The sequence below is a fragment of the Capra hircus genome, chromosome 11 (genome assembly GCF_001704415.2).
Source record: "Capra hircus breed San Clemente chromosome 11, ASM170441v1, whole genome shotgun sequence".
NCBI lineage: Eukaryota > Metazoa > Chordata > Mammalia > Artiodactyla > Bovidae > Capra > Capra hircus.
This window is the reverse complement of record NC_030818.1, coordinates 100,615,189-100,630,581: the sequence shown is the minus strand read 5'-3', so window position 1 is coordinate 100,630,581 and position 15,393 is coordinate 100,615,189. Positions and strand designations below refer to the sequence as shown.

General features: G+C 58.7%; 1 protein-coding gene across 1 annotated transcript in view; it reads left to right on the top strand.

Annotated features, from left to right (window-relative positions):
* FIBCD1 (fibrinogen C domain containing 1) overlaps nt 1-13,656 on the top strand; it is a 31,017-nt gene extending 17,361 nt beyond the window's left edge. Inside the window, exons 5-7 of the mRNA XM_018054790.1 lie at nt 9,189-9,285; nt 12,679-12,858; nt 13,378-13,656. Of these exons, the coding sequence (XP_017910279.1) occupies nt 9,189-9,285; nt 12,679-12,858; nt 13,378-13,637 (537 nt within the window). The 3' untranslated portion in view covers nt 13,638-13,656. The remainder of the gene's footprint in view (nt 1-9,188; nt 9,286-12,678; nt 12,859-13,377) is intronic.

Below are 15,393 nucleotides of genomic sequence, written 5' to 3'. Positions count from 1 at the left end.
TGTTGCAAAGAGTCAGGCACGACTGAAGTGACTCAGCACGCACGCACCTGGCAAATAAGCAGCCCAGCCTCATGCAAGTTCGTGGAATCAGGTGTCACTTGTCAGTTTACGGCTCAACCATGGGGTGACAACCACTGGCCAGAGGATTTTGCAGCAAGGTGCCAGCCTGGCAGGGAACTAGACAAGTCAGCCAACCTGTATGGGGGCTGCAGGGCTAGGGGTCCAGGGAGACCCCAGAGGAGAGCCCCCTTACCCTGTCTGGGGCAGCCAGAGAGGCTCCTGGACTGGGAGGTTGGGGCACAGGGGGATGAGGTGAGAACAATGTCCAGGCAAAGGGAACATGTGCGGTGGGTGGCGCGGAGCAGGGCAGGGCTTGTTCTGCGACCTTGGTGGCTCCGTTCTGCTGGCATAGCCCTCAGGGGGCCAGGCACGGGTGGGGAGGCAGGCAGGGCCTGGGTAGCATGGTTTTGCAGATGCTATAGGAGTCGGGCTTTCTCCCTGGGGGCACGGTGGGCTCTTGGGAGGGAGTGACCCAGAGACGTGGGGCCAAGGCGGAGGATGTGCCAGCAGCTCAGGAGCGGGGGTTGCAGGGGCTTTGAACCCCTGCAGAGGGCGTGGGAGTCACCATGTGGGGATGAGGCCAGGGAACAGGGGGGCACAGGCCTCAAGGTGGCCTCTCTACTGATGTGGCCACTGGCCCTGGTGGAGCCCCAGCCCCTCTCCACACTCACCATTGACCACAGTGACCCAGGCCACACTGGGTCAAGCTGATGAGCCAGGCCACTGCTGACCCTGCCCCGTGCACCCCACCCACACCCGCCCCGCAAAAGGAGGAGGAAGGCAGGATGCACAGTCTGCCCCCTGCTCGCCTGTGACCCTGGGCAAGGGGCCCAGCTTGGTCGCTGGGTCATTTGAGAGTTCTCCCGGGTCCCCCCCTCGTGCTCCCTTTCTGCACCTGTCAGGTGTTGTCTGTCTGCGTCCCCACAAGGCTAGAGCTCTGCAGGGCAGCAGCTGGTCACCTGGTGGCCCCCGTAGCTCAGGCATCCACACGATGCTTCCACACCATCTGTGCTCCTAAATACTTGCTGGATGGGCAGCCGTTGGCATCTTCTGGCGGCATAACTTCCCCTCTTGGAACCTCACTTTTCTCACCCGTTAAATGGGAATAAAGCAGTGCTCTTCATGGTGGGGGGGTGGGCGTCAGAACCCCCCACATGCTGCTTGCTTGTGGGGCAGGGGCAGAGGAAGAGGGAGGGGCACCAAGGGTCCTTGCTGAGCCTTAGGAATTCCTTGAGAACAGAAGAACTGGCTCTACCCTATAGGATCTTAGGGTCAAACAGTGTCTTTCATTATTTTTCACCTTTTTGGCTGCACCTCACAGCATGTGGGATCTTAGTTCCCCGACTAGGGATCGAACCCACGCCCCCTGCATTGGAAGGCAGAGTCATCACCACTGTACCGCTGGGGGAATCCCAAGCAGTGTTCTTAAAGAGGAGGAAGATGTGTTAAAAACAGAAGCCAAATTTCCTCATTTGGAAGGGTGATGCGTGGGATGAAGCAGCCGTTTCCAGCTCATCCCCGGGGCCCTGAGAAACTGGAAAGGTCACATTCCCTCTGGGGGCGTCCCCTTCCTCATCTGGCCAGTGGGGTGGGCCTTGTGTTTTACGCTGGCCACCTTTCAGGGCCTGGGGAACAGGATGACCAGGCCCAGGGCCCGGTTCGGGTTTTGTGGTTGGAAGGAGGGTCCAGCTGGCGTCCGCAGACTGGGTCCCCCACTGTCCTGCCCTTCAGCCCCCGGGGACACAGCCTTGTCCCCGCCAGGGTTGTTTCAGCAGAGCTGCCAGCCGGCCTGATTGCCAAGCCCTCATCTTTGCATAATCACCAGTCGAGGTCACAGAAGTCAGGTCCAGTTCAGCGTCTCCTACTGTGGGGACCTGCAATAGGACTGACTCTGCCCTGCGCCCCCCGCTCAGATCCACAGTGCCGCCAGCTTTCCCCTGGCCCCACCAGCCGAGTGCCCAAGCCTGCGTTCTCTGCCAGGCATTCTACTGCCGTGCAGGGTCAGCCGACTCAGACAGGTCTCTAATTGGCTCCACTGCGAGAGCAAACCTCCCCTCCCACCATGTCCATTCCCTCCCTACCTGTGCTCCCCAGGCTGAGGAAAATCCCTCTTACTGGGAAGACATCAAAGGAGCTGAACCCCTGAACAGAGCCCAGCCCAGCAGGGGATCAGGCTCAGGAGAGATGAAAGCTCCCAGCCTCAGCCAGGATGCCAGGATGCAGGTGATGGGGGGGGGGGTGTTGCTGTGGTACACACTGGGGTTGCCGCCTAGCAGGACTTGGGGGTCCATCAGGGTGCGGTCTCCTCCCTGTGTCCCAGGGGCTGCGGAGGCAGAAGGAGACCTGCGTGACATCAGTGGCTGTCGCCCGGCTTCCCAGTGTTCCGGGGGAGCCCTCCAAGTGCATGCTAGTAATGACCACATCCACTGCTGACGGCACCCCTCTGGTCCGTGAGTGATCCGCTGGGAGCGATTAGGATTTTTCAAACTTTGAATGTAGACGGGGTTGGAGGCGGGGGCATGTGGAGCTCAGCCCGTCGCCTCAGCATCTGATAAATGGCAGCTCCGAGCGCTGTTTGCCTGGAGCCGACAGCCGCCGCCTGCCAAGCCTGGGAAACGTGGCGGGGCGCCAGGCCCAGGGGTACCATTTGCAGTCACAGACAGGAGTGGGCCCACTTCCTTCTGGGCTTCGGCGGCTGGTTCTGAAAGAGAGGGAGGTTAGGCATACTGTGCCCCTCCCCCACCCCACCGGGCTCACACCTGCCTTTTCCTGCGTGGTGTCTTCACTGTGACCCTGCAGGGCTGACAAAGGGGTTGCTGATGGGGCCTTTGAAAATATATGTATTTATCTGTCTGCCCAGGTCTTAGCTGTGGCCTGCAGGATCTTGAGTCGCACCGTGAGGGCTTTAGATCCCTAACCAGGGATCAAACCCGGGCCCCCTGTGTGGGGAGCTTGGAGTCTTAGCCACTGGACCCCAGGGAAGTCCCTGATGGGACTTTTTTCTTTTTCACAGAGAGGGGAACTAAGGCTCAGAAAGGGTCCTGTGACTTGTCTGAGGTCACACGACCCATGAGAGGCACAGCCAAGATCTGAACTCAGTTCAGCCTTATTCCAGCAATTGTGCTCTTGCTAGCAAGCCCAGGCGCTGGGAGCTGCTGCCCAGAGGTGTCCAGAAAGGACTGGAGGAGCAACTGCCTCCTGGGAAAGCCGGCAGAGCGTCCCCAGGGGCCGGCTTTGAAGGGCTGCGTTTGTTCCACGTCTAAGTTCTTTGTTCTTTAGAGACAAAAATCCGCCTCTGCCATAGCCTGCCACCCCTCCTCCCGGAACCGCCTGCTCAGGAGGCCTGGGAAGGCTGGTGGAGCACAACCAACACAGTTCTGCCTGTAATTGGTTTCCACAGCAGCTTCATCAGAGTCGAGGAAAAATCTCAGATGCTGCCTCCTGGGGACCCTTCGATGGTGGCAGAGACTCCCCCCCCCCCACCACCTCATAGTGTTTGGACCCACCCTGTGCCTGTCTCTTGTGCCTCAGCTCCTCTGACCACCTGCCAAGACCCTGCTCAATCTGCAGTCCACCCAAACATCTCCTCCTCCAGGAAGTCCTCTAGGACCCAATCCTCCCAACCATCCCAGCAGGTGGCTCATCCTCCTCTGAGCTCCGGACAAATGTAACAAGTGTGACCCTTATGGAATGCTGTGTTATCAACCAGCCCATTTAACCATGTCACCCGTATGCTGGTGGGTTGGAGCTCCTATAATTCCCGTTTTACAGATGAGAAAACTGAGGCACAAATATCAGAAGAACACCTCAGATTGGGAGCTGCTCTGCCCTGAGGCTGCTGGCCTGTGCATCCATCTCTCCTTGGGCCGTGAGCTCTCTGAAGGTCTGAGTCCCCCCACCAGTCCAGGCACACCACACGGGGTCTGCAGCAGCAACCCTATCATTTTGTGGAAGAGAGAAACCAAGACTCAGATGGTCGCACGGCCCTCGGCTGGAGCCTGGCTAGAACTTGAATCTCCTGGGTGCCAGCCCAGTGCGTTTCCTGGGACCCGCTCAGCTCAGCTATGATGAGGGAGGGATGGGGAGCTCACGGGCCTGGGGGGCAACGTCCACCCCCTTAGCCATGGGGCACCCCCGGGCCGCCCTCAGCTTTGTGTACTTTCAGTCTCCCTACGTCAGGTTTCAGTGGGCCCCCGCCTTGAGGCACTCCTACTCTGCAGAGATCGCACCACCTCTCCAAACCTTAGTCTTCTCATCTGTCAAATGGGAGCATGAACCCCTTCCTCCGGGGCTGTGGCGGGGAGGACTGAGATCATCCTTGAAGGCACTGGGGTGACCACAGAGCCAGGCACCCCCCCCCCCCGACTCTCTCCGCACTGTGGGCAGCGTGGCTAACGAGATCAGCCGGGGTCCATCGGAGGAAGAGGCCCAGAGGACGCTGAACCTGCAGAGCGCGAGACAGGCCCCCAGGAGCCTGTCTGACAAACAGGGGACAGTCGGCCGCTCTGCTCCTCCCCCCACCCCCTCCTGCCGCCCAAATGCAGCGGCTCCTTCCTTTGAAACCTCCGGGTACCATCTGCAGGACCATGTGGGCCCAGCGCTCCCTTGGCAGAGCCTCCTCGAGCGGCACTTGGAAGATGCCGGGCGGCAGGCGGCTGGCTTCTGAGAATCCGCACCAGAAAAACGCGCCTGTCTGTCTTCCCACTCGTGGCATCTGCCCAAGAGGCCGCGGGAGCGTTTCTCCATCAATCACTTTGCAGCCGGAACCCGAGGGAGAGGCCCCAAGAGCTGGGCCAGTGGATATTTTAGCCCTAAAATTAATTGTTTGTTTCCCCACCTTTCCCCCACCTTTTTTGCCTAAATGGAGACTCCTGTTCTGTGGCCGGGACGGAGGAGGGGGAGGTGGACGCCTCAATCCTTCACTTGTCTCCCCCCTTTTTTTCATTTGGCTGTGCCAGGTCTTACTTGAAGCACATGGGACATTTTAGTTGTAGCATAGGGGATCTAGTTCCCTGACCAGGAATCTAATCCGGGCCCGCTGCATTGGGAATGCCAAGTCTTAGCCACTGGACCACCAGGGAAGTTCCGAGAGGTCTTTTTTTTTTTTTTTTCCTGCTACACTGAGAAGCCTGTGGGAATCTTAGTTCCCCGACTAGGGATTGAACCCAGGCCTTTGGCAGTGAAAGCGTGGAGTCTTAACCACTAGACCACCAGGGAAGTCCCTTGCTTTCTTCTTTGTATCTTCTTGTCTGGCTGATCCTTGCTCTGTAATTGAAGGCCTTCTGGTGGGTGACATCTGGCCCTCCAGGGTCCCCAAAGCCCAGCTGGTTTCCAAAAATCTGAAGCCACGACTGCAGTTCACCCCGAAAAAACACTCCTGGGAGCCTGGGAGGACCTGCGGATGACCTGTGGCCTGTGCCCACCTGGAACGCATTGCATGCTGTGGTCAGCTCAAGGGCAAGACCAGGGCTTTCGAGTCTGAGATCCCAGCCATTGCCCAGCATGCTCGGTCACCCAGAGTTGGAGCTGTGGGATCAAGACAGCCCATGGCAAAGGCCGACAACTTCAAACTGCGGGTCGTGATCCACTGGCTGGTGGAGAAATTAATTTAATGGGTTGTGAGCAACAATTTTTTTTTTTTTAATGAAATGGAGTGGAATAGAACAGAAGAACAGGGTGGAAAATATTAACACCCATCCATCTGAAGGACAAGTATCGTTTCGGGAAGCTTTTGTTTCAGATACAAAGAGCTGTGAGTATGTGTGTCAGGATGTCAACTACATTTCCCTGGGTCACGGTCCAAGAGTCTAAAAGCCACTTCTTTGGAACTGCGGCACAGCTGTGTCTCAGCCCTGGAAGGGGTCGGTCATGGTTTGTTACCACTCGGAAGAGCGCCCATGTTGGCAAACGATGCTCTGACCTCTGAGCTGCGGCGGATTGTCAAGACATCTGCTGCTCTCAGTGACGGCAGGTGCTTCCCAAGTGGAGGAGAGAGGCCAGGAGGCCCCCGTGGTCTGGAATGTGTGCTCACCACCTCTGATCATTCACCCAGACTGAGCCCCAGCCGGGGCCCTGCCTGCTTCTGGCACCCAGCCTGGAAAGGGAGCAGGAAAGGGGGGCTGAAGATGGGGGGATGCTGAGAGACCAGCTCTTGGCCCTGAGAGGCCTGCCAAGGAGACAAGGGGGCAGGTTTGGGATGCCCCTCCCTGGTGGGTGGCAAGTGAGCATGTGGATGTGGGTGTTGAGACGCGGACTTCCCAGTGTCCAGCACGGCCTCAGGCTACAGAGTGAGGGGTGAGTCAGACTGTCCACTCATAGCTGCCTGACTTCTGGCCAGTGTCCGAGCTTCTGTCTCCTGGACTGGAAAGTGGGGCGGGTCAGGGGACCCAGAACCGGGCTCCCAGGGTAGGGGTAAGGAAGTGTGTGCACCAGACAAGGAGAACTTAGCCTGAGCGTCAGCTGTGGTCAGCTCTCAACCCAAGCCAGTCTGTCTGTCCCAGTGGCTAGGGTTCATGTCCTGCCTGTGCCTGCAAGGGTGACACCCCCACTTTCCACTTCATAATAGCGGGAACAGGAAAAACAACAGCGATGGCAATAATGATACCAACTCCTCTGTGATTTGTTCCTCGCTGAGGTCTGGGAGGCAGGCTGAGCGGTGGGTGAGGCAAGCGTGGCCCCGGGGGCAGGAATGATGTTCCTGGACCACACATTGGGACATGCAGGGGCCAGGATGGGCCCTTGCTCCAGGGTCACCCTGGATCCCCTCCCAGAAGCCAGCCCCTCTGGCCATCCACTATTCCTCTGATCTGCCCTGCTTCCTGCCTGGGTGGGAATCCCCTCAACCAGGCCTCACCCCATGTTTCCCTGCCCCAAGGGCCCTGACTTGGATTTCCCAGCTGGTTCCTGACATGGATGTGCTCAGTGGGACATTTAGGGGAATAGACTTGGGACAGGCCCCTGGGACAGTTCTGGAGGAAACATGCCCAAGTCTGGGAGGAATATGACCTGGGGTGGGGGCAGGGAGAGAAGGGAGGAGGGGAGCCCCTGGTGGCCCATGTCCTGGGGCTGTGGGGCTCCTTGGCGGGTATGGGCTGACCACCGCCCATGTGCCAGGCCCTGAGCGGAATGTCTGTGGGTGAAAGTGAAAGTGTTATTCTCTCAGTCCTGTGCGACTCCTTGCAACCCCTTGGTCTGTCCATGGACTTCTCCAGGCAAGAATACTGGAGTGGGTTACCATTCCCTTCTCCAGGGGATCTTCCCCATCCAGGGACTGAACCCAGGTCTCCTGCATTGCAGGCAGTTTGTTGTTGTTGTTGTTGTTTTACAATCTTAGCTATCTACAGCCAGTGGTCAGCGGGGTTTGATGCTGAGATCTCCATTTTACAGATGAGGAAACAGGCTCAGCGAGGCAGCGTCACTGGCTGGCACTCTAAGTGGCAGAACCCGAGCTCTAGAGCCCAGATTGGGAACCGCTGTCCTCCCCGCCCCCGCCCCTCTCCTCGGCCCCTGCAGCCCTCCCCACCCCCCTCCCCCGCCCCCCCAGCCCTGCTCTTCCTGCAGAAACAGGTTCTGCTGTCCGAAGCCTTCTCGGGGGAGTGTCTGAGCTTCTGCCAGGATTAGGCTTTTCAAAGGGCGCGTGCTCAGGGTCCCAATCCGCAGCCATCAATACCCGCTTTCCACCGGCTCTCTGATCTCCGAGCCTGATCGAATTTCCTTCTGCTCGCGTCCCTTCTGAGGACTTTCACGTGTCAGGGCCAGGCCGGGTTGAAGGTAGCGAAGCAAAGGAAAAAGGTGTCTCCTCCCTCCCTTCCCGCCACCTGACGTCAGAGCTGCCCGAGCAGCTGCGGTGATGGACCGTGCCACGCGGACAGACCCGCAGTTGCGGGCAGACGCCGCACAGGGCGGTTCCAGGCGACTGAAGTCCGGCTGCTTAGTAATGGATCGGGTGGCTCTGTGCGGCGGCCAAACCTCTAACACCTCAGACGCGGGCGCAGATGGAGGCGGTGGGGGCGAGTGCTGCCTCTGCAAATGAGCAAGAAAAAGGCTTGTTAGACAGAAAGGCTTGGGGGCGGAGGGGGGACCGGGAGCAGCGAGCGGGGGAACAGGATTGTCAGCGGATCCTGTAAATACTCAAGGCAGCTCTGGCCTGGACCAGCGTGCTACTTATTTCAAAGCAATTTAACCGATGGGATTCCGGACTCCCAAATCAAGAATGTTATTAAAATGAAGAACAGAAGCGGCCCGGCGGCTGGCTGCGGACTTCTGGTGCTCCCCTGAGAGGTGGCCAGGGCTCTGCGGTGGCCAGAGCTCTGCTTTCCCAGGGCCCCCTGCCGATCTCCTACCAGGGGCTTTTTAATAGGGTTGGGGCGGATGTACATGAATGTAGCAGGGGCGTATTGAGAGGCCCAGCCAAGCCCCAGTGTATGTCTGTGTGTATGTTAAGTGAGGTGTCAGTCACTCGGTCGTGTCCGACTTTGCAACCCCATATATTATAGCCCATCAGGCTCCTCTGTCCATGGGATTCTCCGGGTAAGAATACTGGAGTGGGCTGCTGTGCCCTCCTCTGGGGAATCTTCCCAACCCAGGGATCGAACCCAGGTCTCCTGCATTGCAAGCAGACGCTTTGCCATCTGAGCCACCAGGGACACCCTGTGTGTGTGTGTGTGTGTGTGTGTGTGTGTGTGTGTGTGTTATTGGTCTTTAAAAACTCTACAATGAGCTTTTGTTCAGTTTTGTTTTGACCCAGGAAAAGGTACAGGGACCCTTGTTCACCCCCTTATTATTTGACCGGTGGGGAAACTGAGGTCCCCGCAGGGATGGGACCAGTCCAGGGTCACACAGCGAGGCAGCAGAGTGGGTCTGGAAGTCTGGCTTTCTCCACTGCACCCCAGTCCACCCCAGTTCCTCCTTGAGGGGGCGTTTCAGGGCCTGGGGGCGTTCGGTCAGTCTCCCCACCTCGGGATACCAGGAGCCTCCCGGGTCCAGGTCCCAGCGAGAGCTGTTGAGAGACATGAGGCCCAGCCCCTGTGCTCCCTGAGGGGGCGTGTGAGGGGCAGTGGGGGGCCGAGGGACGCATGTGAGGTCCTGGGAAGCCTGGGGCCAGCTCTGCATTCTCAATCCCCTCTCAGGTGTTTCAGCGACGGGAGGATGGCTCCGTGAACTTCTTCCGAGGCTGGGAGGCATACCGCGATGGCTTCGGCAAGCTCACGGGGGAGCACTGGCTAGGTGAGACCCCGGCCAACGCCTGGCCCGCCCTCTCCTGTGCAATGCATGCTGTCAGGCATGAGCCCCCTCCTCACAAGGATGCCAGCCAGGTCTCCATGGCCTCCTCACGCCCAGGTCAGCTCCCTGAGCGTCCAGTGGAACGCGCTGTAGGAGCGGGAAGCCCAGGGCGGTGCGTCCGCTGTGGGTGGGTCCGACGAGGATGTGTGCTTGTCCTGCTGGGGGCGCCCTGGGACCTGGTTTCTGTCCCGGCTCAGGCAGCTGTGGCCGATGCAGGTGCTGGAAGACCAAGACGACCCTCACGCTCCCCTTGAGGGTCAGCACCGCCCCCCTCCAGGGCAGCACTGGTGCCCCTGCCGCTCCTGGCATCTTAACCGAAATCTGTCAGCAGCCACTGAGTGCAGGGAAAGCATCTAAGTGGAGCCTTGGCCAGCTCCTGGCAGCAGGGAGCCCCGATGAGCATGTCGGCGGGAGCCCAGAACTCAACCGGCCTGTGCTGGGCCCTGCCTCTGCTTTTCCACATTCCCCGCCACCTTCTCATCCAGTGTTGTGTCTTTTCCTATTGAGTTATGAGAGCTCTTTATATATTAAGGTTATTGATTCTTTGTCAAATACCCCTGATACATAGTTACTCCCAGTCATTTGTCTTTCAGCCTCTCTTTTTTGGGTAACATTACTGCTTATTTCCTAGGAGTTTTAACTTTTTTTTTTTTTATGTAGTTGATTGTGCTAGTCTTTTTCTTCATATCTTCTGAGTTTTAGGCCCTGTTTTTCTCTCCCAGTGTCATAAAAATGTCTATTTTTAAAATGCCTTTTCAGTTTTCGGTGGTATGTTCAGCTTTTTAATCCACCTGGGAGTTCACTGGGATGACATAGGGGGTCTGAGTATGTTTCCGCATCTTCCTCCTCACGCTCTGTGATCTGAACTCTGATGGATGGTGGGGATGGAACTCCAAGCACCCAAGGGGCCCAAGGAAGTAGGGGTTGTGAGCATCCTGGCGGATCAACAAGGACTGGAGAAACCCAGAGAGTAAAGATGAGGGAGGTGGAGGCAGGGGGGAAGAGGGCCTTGAGGGGAGGAAGGGTGGAGAGAAGGGAGACCCCGGCCTCTCCCTCAGGACACCTGCCCCAGGGCCCCCTATAGGCACTAGGCTGGCTCATTAAGGAGTGGAACTCTGCTTATCCTGGCAGAGTGCTGTCCTAATGGGGGTCCATGGGGCCCACTCGGGGGTGGGGAAAGGAATCTTCCAGCATCCCCACGGGGCTGGGCTCCCTCTTGCCTTATTCCTGGATCAGATCATCTGTCCTGGGCAAGAACTAAATGAGCGCACAGAATCTGGGCAAGCCTGCCTGGGTTGAGCTCTGCCACTTAGCAGCTGTAGGACCTGGGCCAGTGACTTCACCTCTTGGCGCCTATTCTATGAAACACGGATAATACTAGCAGCCATCTCACTGGATCGTGATAGCAGTGGCGAACACCTGGATCATGTGTGCAGTGGGCCAGGCGCTGTTCTAAGAGCTGTACAGGGACCCTTTAATTAAATCGGACTCACTCGAATCCCCCCGGCTTCATTAATCCACGTGTAGCTCTCATAGCAGCGCCTGGCATTTGTAAGTGCTGTCTGGGGGGTGGGGGCTTCTGCCAGTGGTGCCTATGGTCTGCCCTTTGCAGCTTGGGAAGCCCTCTGGCCCTCACTCCACGGGTGTGCAGCCTGGGGCCCAGAGAGGGCCAGCAGCTTGCTGAGGCCCTAGCCCAGAGAGACGAGGTCCCTGGGCTCCGGCAGCCGGGTCCTCAGTGACGGATTCCAGTGGATGGAGGGAGGTTCTGGCTGTCTGGACGGCTTTTGCTCTCGTCATGGTTCCTTTTTCTCTGTCCTGGACCTGGACCGGAGTCTTCCCTCTGGGCTGGTTGGGGAGGAGCCAACACAGCCCTCCCGCCCTGGGGGCATGCACATGCTGACCCATGCAGGAAAGGAAGGCAGGAGGGACAGGCTGATGAAATGTCCCTTGGTGCCAATAACTTGTAAGGTGTTTAATTAAAAGCCCTCTTAAGAGGTAATCAAACTGGCAGGGAAGCACCTTGAGTGTGAGTAGCGGGGGCAGGGTGGAAGGGGAAGGGGAGGGCCTGGCATGAGACCCTAGGGTGGGCACAGGAGAGCGCAGGAGGGGAGGGACGGGGCAGGGAAGGAAGTAGGACAGGGTGTGCTGAGGGGTGTCCAGAGCCAGGCATGGTCTTCTGCCTCTCGTCCACTAGGCCAGCATTTATTGAGCACCTATTGCGGTAAAGCGTCTGTCTACAATGTGGGAGACCTGGGTTCAATCCCTGGGTCGGGAAGATCCCCTGGAGAAGGAAATGGCAACCCACTCCAGTACTATTGCTTGGAAGATCCCATGGACAAAGGAGCCTGGTAGACTACAGTCCATGGGGTCACAAAGAGTTGGACACAACTGAGCGACTTCACTTTCACTTCACTATTGTGAGCTGGCCCACCTCAGATGCTGGGGTTCCACAGTGAGCGGGACAGTCATGTTGATCGCATGGAGCTTCCACACTGGTGGAGAGGGGAGCCCGACATGGAAATAGGCAGCTGGAACCAGAATGATAAACACCAACAGGGGGCACCTGGGTTGGCAGAGGTCCTCCACCTCGACAGGAAGTCAAGCAGTCTTCCTGAGGAAGTGAGATCTGAAAATGAACAGAAAGTAACCAGGTGAGGGGGCTTCCTTGGTGGCTCAGCAGTAAAGAATCCACCTGCCAATGCAGGAGATGTGGGTTCTGTCCTTGGGTCGGGAAGATCCCCTGCAGAAGGAAATGGCAACCCACCCCAGTATTCTTGCCTGGGAAACCCCATGGACAGAGGAGCCTAGTGGGCTACAGTCCATGAGGTTGCGAAGAGCTGGACACAACTGAGCAACTAAAGAACAACATCAAAGCAGGTGAGGAGAGTTGGGACAAGTGTCTCAGGCAGAGGGAACAGCATGTACAAAGGCTGTCGGGCCAGGGAGTGCATGTGAGGACCAGATCCCATCTGGCTGGAGCCCAGAGTGTCAGAGAAGATAGAGGCTCCATCACCCCTAACCCAGAAGATTTTCCAGACTCCTCTTGACTCCCGCAGCCTTTCTGCCAGCCTTCAGCTTAAAACACTTGGGAAGCACAGCCTGATTTAAAGCAAACACAAAAAACACAAAACATGAAAAACCGTCGGTCCTGTTTCCTGCCAAACACAGCTCTGCAGGAAGAAGGAAGCAGCCCAGGGCTGAAAGTACACCCTTGGTGGTAGTTGTTTCTTTCTGTCACCAACCACATCAGCTTAGCTCTCATCTCCCCTTGGTTCTTTCCAGGGAGGTCACTTCTTCAGCCTCCAACTTCTCTCATCATTCTTTCCTGTATTTCAGGGCTCAAGAGGATCCATGCTCTGACCACTCAGGCGGCCTACGAGCTACATGTGGACCTAGAGGACTTTGACAATGGCACAGCCTACGCCCACTATGGGAGTTTTGGCGTGGGGCTCTTCTCTGTGGACCCTGAGGAAGACGGATACCCGCTCACCGTGGCCGACTACTCGGGCACGGCAGGTAGGGGTCCAGGCTGCGGTTGGGGGTGGGGAAGGATCGGGGCAGCCCAGCCACCTCCCCAGCTGGAAGGACAAAAGGAAGTCTTTCCAGGCCAGGGGCCAGCATCAAGGCTTCTCATCACCACCACCAAATCCCCAGCTAGTCCTCATCCCAGCCACATAAAGCTTGCAGGGCCTCTCCCACAGAACCACCCATTTTGCAGATGAGCAAAGAGCCCAGCGCCGGGAATCAGGACATCTGGAGTTTGAGCTCTGCTGAGCCTCTCCACCCACTCTGGGCTGGGTTTCTCCTCCCAGGGCCGAGGCAAGAAAACCCGGAACAGGGTGTGTGACAAAGCTAGAAGGAGCGAGAGGCTGCAGGGACAGCCGCTGGGACCATCAGGGCGGCTCTGGGGCTGCCTGTGGACACCAAAGGTGTGGGAAGGGGCAGGTGCGCGCACGCTCACGTGTGTGCATCGTGCACGGGAAGCAAGTGCACACACCTGTGCCCCACTGAACACACCTGTGTGCACCTGCGCAGGGGACTCCCTCCTGAAGCACAGCGGCATGAAGTTCACCACCAAGGACCGTGACAGTGACCACTCGGAGAACAACTGCGCCGCCTTCTACCGCGGAGCCTGGTGGTACCGCAACTGCCACACGTCCAACCTCAACGGGCAGTACCTGCGCGGCGCACACGCCTCTTATGCCGACGGCGTCGAGTGGTCCTCCTGGACTGGCTGGCAGTACTCACTCAAGTTCTCCGAGATGAAGATCCGCCCGGTCCGTGAGGACCGCTAGACTGGCGCGCTCCGGCCCCGCCCCATCCATGATGCCCCGCCCCTCGACACGCCCCCGCCACCACGCCGCACCCCCACCATGCCCTCTCCCTGCCCCCCAGTCACCACGCCCACGCCCCCACACCACGCCCCGCCCCTCTCCCCGCCCCCAGGCACCACGCCCCGCCCTTCTCCCCGCCCCCGCTGTCACCACGCCCCACCCCTCGCCCCCGCCCCCCGCCGTCACTACGCCCCTAGCCCTGCCCGCCGCCGTCACCGCGCCCACCCCAACTCTGCTCCTGCCCGGATGCCCGCCTGCCCGTGCATGACTGACCTGCTCTCGCCATGGGGTGGGCCAGGCCAACCCCGACCAGAAGTACTCCCTCAACGAGTGAGGCCACACAGCACCTTCACAGTCCCCACCCCCAATTTGCCCCTGCTGATGGGGCGGCGCAAATTTGACCACCCCAAATTCTGCCTGCCCGGACTTTAGCTCCATGGGCCACGTGTCTGCCTCAGCCTTGACCAGGAGTCGGCCATGTGCTCCTGGCAGCCCTTCCACTTTGCCAGCCCAAACATCTGGAGTCATGGGTGGCGGAAGAGGGGCAGATGGCACCCCTGGAGCTCTTCTAGCAGACAGAGAGAGGGAAGAGTCAGCTATTTCTAGGCAGCTCCGACACCAGCCTCCTCTGACCCTCTAGATCCCGCCTCAGTTTCCCTGGTGCCTGGAGGTCCCCTTCTCTCCCAAGGACTGGGGAGTCGTGGTACTCAGGGCTGCCTGTGCCCACGGGCTAGGTGGCCACATCCCTCTACGTCCTGAGGCCAGGCTGGGGTGCAGCTGCCTTCAGGAACTCACACCCCGGGGTGACTGAGATCCGTTCCCTGGAGCCCTCCCCACCCACCCACCCTGATTCCTGATGTCTTTTCGGGCCTGGGAGGTCCCCAGTCCCCTTGGCTTCTCTGCCCATCCTCCTGCCTTTAGGGGTAGCTGAAGTCTGGCCCCACCCTGTCCTGCCTGTGGGAGGCACAGGACCTGTGCTGGGCTGGTGAAGACCTCTTGATTTTCAGGGCATTGGTGGGGCTGTGCCACCCGCACCATCAATTTCCAAGCAGGGACTCTGGAATCCTAGGTCCTCCGAGGAGCGGGCTGGACGGAGAATGCTGGACCCAGAGGGGTTTGGTGGCTGGTACCTGGTCAGCCCGGACATGGCTGTCTCAATGGGGAGGCCGCCCCCTGCTGCTGACTGTGGGTGTTGCCACCTTGGGTCAGGGGAAAGGGAGGGTGTCACTGGGCAAGTGGGGGAGACTGAAGCACCTCCCAGGCATTCAGAGACCTTTCTCATCGAATCCTCTCAACGCTCAGTGCACTGTTACTGCTCCTGCATAACAAGAACCGCAGGTTCCCCAGGCCAGTGGCCAGGAGGGGCAGAGCGGGGACTTCAGCCCATGACGTCCTGCTCAACCAGCTTTGGGGTCCTGGTGTCAGAACCAAGCCCAGGGCTGTTTTGCCGAGTTTCCGCCTGTAGGGACCTGAGAGGGCCAGGAGATCAGCCTGGAGAGCGGCCCAGAGGGTGGGCATCCCAGCGACCCCCTCCTCAGGCAGGGGCTGGAAGTGATACCTAACCAGGACACCTGAAGGCAGTCAAGTGGGGAGTGTGGGATCCAGCCCTCTGTTCCCTTCCCACCAAGGTCTGTGCTTCAATAATAATAAAGTTGGCCGGAGTTGGCCACGAACAGCAGGAAAGGCCCCGAGGGCCTCTGACATGCCAGGGGACCTG